The 7254-nt window shown below is 50.7% G+C and overlaps 1 protein-coding gene across 2 annotated transcripts in view; it reads left to right on the forward strand.

The window, feature by feature from the left end:
* LOC144943525 (calcitonin gene-related peptide type 1 receptor-like) overlaps window positions 1-6403 on the forward strand; it is a 50740-nt gene extending 44337 nt beyond the window's left edge. The window contains exon 12 of one of the 2 annotated variants that reach the window (XM_078871055.1): window positions 947-6403. In XM_078871055.1, the coding sequence (XP_078727181.1) occupies window positions 947-1150 (204 nt within the window). In that variant the 3' untranslated portion in view covers window positions 1151-6403. The remainder of the gene's footprint in view (window positions 1-946) is intronic. The other variant, XM_078871054.1, reaches the window with a different exon arrangement.
* The last annotated feature ends 851 nt before the right edge of the window (window positions 6404-7254 follow it).

Consider the following 7254-nt stretch of genomic DNA (forward strand, 5'->3'; position numbering starts at 1 on the left):
TCAGATAATAAAAAAACAGCCTTCCCCCCCCCCCACACACACGTTCGCGCCCACACTCTCGCATTACGTGTGAACCCGACGCAGAATATCCCACACGGCGCCTTCAGATTCTGCACGTGTAGCGCAGGGGCAATGCGTCCTGATTAAGGAGCGGTGCGGCACGTACAAGAAAATAACCGGAGATTTAACCAAAAAAACGTGCGGTAATGCGCTCTGCGGGCGCTGGGGAAGGGCGGTCTGCATTTTACAACCAAACAGGGAGATGTCGCGTTAAGCCTGAGATCACTGCAGCCCCGAGGCCAAACAATCCCCGACCCCCCCAGCTGCCCCCCTATTACCCAACACCGTCGGCCCCCGGCCATCCACGGGGCTGCCGCAGAGTTTCCGCTCGCCGTGCTGGAAAACAAAAGCCACCGCGACTGCGAGCACCAAAAATAACGCAACCGTTGACTCCACCGATTTTACAACAACAACAAAAATATTCCCAAGAATGACTCATATTTCCTCACAAGTTATGAAACGCCAGCAGGCCCACTCTGCACACGAAATAACGCGGCCCAGCTGCCCGTCCGCGTATTACATTGAAAATTACAAATCGTTAACTGCAAGCAGAGGAGAAAGAAAAACTAAAACGGTGGGGAGATTTGCTAACAAAAAAAAACGAGTTGGCAGCAACCTCCCTTGCCGGAAAGTAAGACGCATCACGCAAAGCTTGTGCCCGCTGTCGATGTAGTACCGCATAGAAATCTGGTCCCGCACAAACCAGGCCGACCACATAGCAACGTGGGAACGGCGGCGGCACGCACAGCTGTCGGATTGCCAGACGCACCCCCGACTTTCGCTCATAAAAAAACCGTATCATCCGCAGCGTATGGAAACAGGCAAAGATGGCATGAACAGTTGGGAACGGCTCGGCCCCACGTCTCTCCCCTGTTCCTCCCGCCAGGTGCAAGCAGCGCTGAAGAGGTACTGGATCCTGTACATGCTGCGCATGGGGCACGAGCGCAGGGATCAATACTTCATGGCGTCCACGTCCTACACGGCCTCCGTCACCGAGCTGCCGTGCCCCAACGGCGGCGAGCACCACGGCAGGATGGCCAGCGGCGATGCGGAAGCGAACACTTTCAAATTGGAGGAGATGTACACCTAGCGGACGCGAGCGCGGCGGGGTGGGTGGGGAGGTCGATTCGCCGAGCCGCTGGGCTCCTCTCGTGCGGAAAAGCCGCCGCAGCCGCCGCGCGAGCCGGTGACCTCGCGCGCGTAACCGGACGCGTGGCCTCTCTCTCTGCTCAGGCGACGCGTGGACACGTCCGCTTCGGCGCGGTGGACTGGCCGCTCGGCGAGGAAGGGAGAACAACTCGAGGCGTCGAGCGACTCCCGCAGAGCGTTCCCGCTCGAAATTGGGGGGGGGAGGCGGGGACCGGGTGCGTGACGGTGCACAGATGTTCTCTCTTCACGGGGCGGCACTCCCCCCACACATCCCCGAGGTAGAGGGGGTCAGAACGCTTGCGCTACGGCCGGCTACGTGCGCCGCTTCGTGTCGAGCAGCCCAGAACGGCAGCTCCTGCAGGACCCCCTCGCTGCGAACCAGGCCGGTGGAGGCGACGCAGCAATCGACTCGGCAAACACCGAAATGCGTGCGTGCGTTGCAAGTGCTCAAAAGTGATTGCCGCAAGTCATTACGAAATCAACGCACACGCGTTGGCCGGCTGCAGGTGGCGCGTCCCAAATCTGACCGGGCCGCGCCGCCCATCGCTGCCCGCGAGGAAGCCCCACACGACGCTAGGTGACCGCACCTGAGTGGGCAAGGAGAGAGGAGTGAAGGTGACCGTGCGTGCGTGCGCGCGGTTGCCGGAGATGTGCGACATAAACGGCTGTGGAGGACATTATACGCGCCCCATAAAACTTAAAGCGCAATCCACAACTCTGCTAAGCACCAGCCTAATGATGTATAGTCTCCGCTTGAACAGTCCCAGACATCCCGAACGCCCGTGACGTTATTTTATCCACGTGGGGCCATATTTTTTTTTTTATAGCGCCACGGGTTTTCATTTAAAACGTGTCGGTGTGTGTGTGTGATTTTTTTTTCTTTTATAACACTATGTGTGAACTCGCCAGGTGGAGATATTACATCCATTGCGAAGCGGATAGCCGAGGGTGAACACGAACGAGCGTGACTCCCACGCTCCTTACACCGGCGTCTTTAAGCCCGAGCAGGCTGCAATGTCTGGTGCCGATGAGACACGTGGTCGTGAAGAGACGGGATAATTTACTCAAGCTAAACTATTTTTTTTTATTTAATCAGATAGGGCCCACTGAGCTGTAGAGCTCTTTTTTCAGAAGCGACCTGGCCACAAATGATAGCTCAACGAAGTGGCTTATCGCGTGGAAATCTATAGCAGCCAAATACTCAAAAGCACAAGCTTCAGTGCCACGTCACTTTGCGTTGAGTACAGAGAAGTCGATCATTCATGCTCAGGGGCTGCAAGTTACGCGACATCAACGGCTCTGTCCGTGACAACATCTTGACCGTCGTTGAAGTTAATCGTTTAGATAATGGTTAATGAGACGCTAAAGTAGCCTCTCCGTGCAAATATCCATGGAGCGCTTCCGAGAGGATGTCCTCCCGACACGATGGTGCGATAAGATGAGGTCACGTGCAGGAGCTAGGTGGATTATTACATCACACGACCACATAAAGGATGGCGGTGGCTTGGGGAGGCCTCGTCCAGCAGTGAAATGACCATGGCTGCCGAATTGTGACGGCTTGTTTAAAATATATATATACTTGCAGGCTCATCTAAACACCAAAGGCAGAGCCAACATGGCACCGAATAGATATTTTTAAGAGCAGCAGTGGCTACAAGCGACGTCTATTAAATACCACTTTTCCACTTCCACATTCGAGCCGTGCTGGAGCCGTGCCATGCCAGCGTGGCACAGGTCAGGAAGCACTGGTTGCATTTCCACTGCACGAGCCGAGGCGTACCTCTTGACGTCACACTAATCGCACGCGTCAATAGCCTCGCCCCAGCACGGCTTGGTGCATGATGAGCCATATTCAGACGTTGTATTGTGAGGCCAGCGTAGCACGGTTCAGTTCCAGCTCAGCTCGGTAAAATTCCAGTGGAAAACAACCTGCGACCGTGCTGGGTCCGTGCTGGCTTGGCTCACTTGTGCAAGTGGAAATGGGGTAAAAGTGAATACTGTCTGTATTAAACGCAGCGGGCCAGAATCCAGATACCCGTCTGAAGGCGGGCTCGCCTAGCCGCGGGTTATTTCGAGTGGTCGTGGTTTCAGTGGAAAGTGCAGTTAACAAAGCGTGTTTTTAAGACCCCATGTCATATCACATGCGTCACGTAAGTGACAGCGGCACTTAGGCAACCCGGCATTGACACTCACAACTAGCGTGTGCGGGGTGCATCGGCCGCATTGTTATTTCGTGCCTCTCCGCACGAGTGCTCTGTCAATAGACGTCATTGAGAAACGCTCGTTACCGGTGCAGTGGTTTCGTCCTTCTGTTGTCGTTCTTTAAATTGTAAAAAAAATATATAAATCGCATCTTACGCCTTAAAAATGTTAGAATTATTTTTACAAAAAATATTGTAAGAAAAATATTGAAAGGTTTCGAAGAATTTTTTGGGGGGGGAAAAATATGATATCAAGATTCACACGCGTTGCGGTGTTCCTTTGGATACAAGCATGCCAACAACAGCAAGAGCACACACTCGCGGTCCGTACCGCGCGTTGCACGCAACGCGTTGAACGTGGCACGCCCTCCGAGCAGACACAAAGCAACCGAACGGCGCATTTCCACCTTCAAACTCGTCAGCGAGTCGAAGCGACGCAGCACACAACCTCGTCCGAGGTGCCACGGCACGAATGACTCCCACCCCACCCCTAACCACCTCCTCCACTGCAATCACAAAAGCCGCGTCTCTTCCCCCCCTCCTCCTCCTCCCACTCCAGCCCTGGCACCGCGGCTGACCTGTCCGCAAAAGGGTTGCAGTTCAGCCCGGCACCCGACGATTTAAAAAAAAAAGAACCCTTCCTGCGCTCTGGGTGGATGCATAACAATGCCTGATGGGTGTGTGGGTGGTGGTGGTGGTAGTGGGGTTACTCACCACACTAATGGCCGGTGCTGGTTGGTGAATGGCTCAGCGCAGCAATGGATATTGTTGCGTTTGTGCTCTGCTGCAGCTGCCTCCCAACCCCCGGTGTGTTAGTCTCACGACACACGCATTGCATGGTGCGTGTAAGAGTCCATTTGGTACGATTCGTGCAAATTACATGCTAATGCTGCATTCAGGCTAATGGCGTGAAATAAAAACAAAAACATATACGTATAAAACTGAACAAGAAACAATACAAATGAGCGGGCAAAAAATGTTGACAAAAAATACATTCTTGAATGGAGACCTCAAATCGCTGGGAGGGTGAATGACAGCTGGTAAGCTCTGGCTCGAAGCTTCTTTCCATTTTCGCTTTGAAACCTTTGCCCCACTTTCTAAGTGTACGCGATTTCCAGATTAGGCCCTTTCGCGGCACTTATTTTGTTTTCTTCCCCTTGTGAACGCTCCATAGACTCGCTCACTCAGCAGGGCTCGCAGTGTTGTAATCTCAAGCACATCCGGTAATTTAAAGAGATTTACCGACAACAGCGACGCTAAATGTGCGTGGTGCGAATGCTTGAAAGGGGGGGGGGTTACTCCTTTCAAATGAAGGAGGCTCTTCTGCCGTGCGTACGGAGTGATATATAAACGCGCCGTAAAATCGTGTAAACTGTTTCTCTGAAACGTTACTCCGGATACGGGAGACGACGTTTTTGGGGCGTTTTTGGACCGCGTGGTTGTCTGGGCGAAACGGAGAAGTGACGACGTCACCACATGCCCGCTCACGTTCGATGCGCTCCCACCAACGCGACGTGGGTGGACAACTTGATTTTGAAAGTCTCAACATTGGTACGTCTACCGTATGGACTTGTGGTCGATTTACACAAACGTCTCGATGCGCCGCTAGACAAAAAAACGTATGGCAAGATCTGCTTAGACGTTACGGGAATGAATTAGTAATTCCCACTGTTCCAACATTTCATTGTTTTTATTTTAGTTTTGGTTTTTTTTTACCCTAAATTTCCCTTCCCTGGAAAAACAGAGACGGCTACTCATACGGTGCAGAAACTACTCACGAGACGGGAGCATTCATCACAACTGTCCTCAGAGTGAAAAACGCATTTCGTAGAACTCATTAACTCTGCGAGTAATGGCTTTCTTAAGTGACCATTACGTATTACATTTTAAGCGATAACAGAAAAGCAGAAAAAAAACACAAAAAAGATTGTAACATTGCGCCAAATTAAATAAACGCGTAACTTTTTCAACTTGAGTGGCTGCATGTGCGAGCCAGGTCCTTGTTGTGTACGCAAGTGTTGTTGTCAAGAGCTTCAGGAAGACAATTTCATTCCCCTTTGTGCGAATGTCATATCGCCCAGGGGCTCGGCAGAAGGTTGCGAGTTCAAATCCTGAATGGAGGTTGAGTCAGCTCATCATCCCTGCAGTGTTTGATAATAAGAATTAAAAAACGAGTACAACTTTGCAGGGAGCGAGCCAACAGGGCTAAGTCCTATGGGTAGACCTTCCCCTGCCATAGGAATGTTGAATTTCCACTGTTGACTCCGGACTTGTAAATGGTCATTTGAACAGGAAGTCACTTTGATTTGACCTGGGGTATTTATGAGCAGGACACCGGAAAAAAGCACGCATGGGATGCTTGAAGGCTGCAATACTGAAAATTATCGTTTGCAATCGCTACGGAGGGTTCCTTCCTGGACTCGGAGCGCTTGCTGGACTCAGAGATGTATCTACACTAGACGTGGCCCGGGGTTCATTTTGCCAATGTGTGTGCAGAACCGTACTGTAAAGTATTGACGCAGTAATGTATTTTCCTGATAAACGTCCGTGCAGTGAATTCAAATCACGCGTATTTTTGTTTGCATATCAAGGATAATTATTGCGATGAATATTTTCAATTAAATATCTGTCGGCGATGAAACTCATGAAATATGCATCGCCCGTGTGTGTGTACATTCCTGCTGAACAAATAAAGGCTCTCATCCCCGTGCTCCATTTCTTATTTAATCGCGTACAATTATACTGCATAATTGCATATCGCCGACGCTTAATGACACACCGGGGCAATTCCGTTCACAGCTCAGCGCCACAAGTGCTACTGGGCTGGGTTAACAAGCAATAAGTATAACCCGTAAAAACAAAGTTTTTCACTATAAATCCTTTATATGCGTGGCGGCTAGAGTCCTCTCGTCCTCTGGCTTGAGATGGCTGCCACCTATGGGTCAGATGATTGCATTGCACCATTAAGCAATTGGTAATTAAATATAATATTTTTGTCCTAAAAAGTGTAAAATTTTGGAAAATTTTTTTTACGAACATTAATTGTCACGCACAAGGAGTCTGTGTGGAAAATGTCAGCTCGATTGGATCACGGGAAGTGAGTTAAAAAACGACCAAAAGATTTGCACGGTCCTAAGCAAGCAAGCGAACTTAATATAAAGGATTTTAAAAAACCCGTTTCCCACAGCTTCGCGACGACTTTGGCAATCACTTCGATGCGCATCTTCTTGCCATTGCGACGCCTCGCTCTTTAGGCTGCCGTGGTCGTCTTCGTCGTCGTATCTTCCAGACATCGCGTGCTGCAGTGCCACTCCGGCACAAGCCAGCCTGGGTCCCGTAATTCATTGTACGTAGGCGTTGCGAGATTTAGGGGAAGCGCCTTTTGCCCGTTAAATATCACACGACGAAAAGCCGTGGGCAGAAATAGAGCGTAGGAGACTCAGAGATGCTTGGTCAGTGAGTCATCGTCATTTGGGGCAAAAGCCCTGGGCAATGACTGACTGGCAAGGGACGTGATAGAGGAAGGCGAGAGGGGAGTTCTGTGTCCGGAGTGCTGAAGCGTGGGGCGATGTGGTGGCAAGATGTTAAATACCTCACCTGGTATAAAGGTCGTGGGTTCGATCCCGACCTTGACCCCTGATGTATATTTGGAATTTGATTGATCTCCCCGTTGTCGCGTGGATTTTTCTCCGGGTTTTCCCCTCCGGAATTAAAAACATGCGTTTTTGAGTATTTGGCTGCAAAATATTTCCACGTGATAAGCCACTTCGCTGATATATCATTTGTGATAGCAAGGTCGCTTCTGAAAAAATAGCTTTACAGCTCAGTGGACCTTACCTGGTAA

Source organism: Lampetra fluviatilis, chromosome 31 (assembly GCF_964198595.1).
Source record: "Lampetra fluviatilis chromosome 31, kcLamFluv1.1, whole genome shotgun sequence".
Lineage (NCBI taxonomy): Eukaryota > Metazoa > Chordata > Hyperoartia > Petromyzontiformes > Petromyzontidae > Lampetra > Lampetra fluviatilis.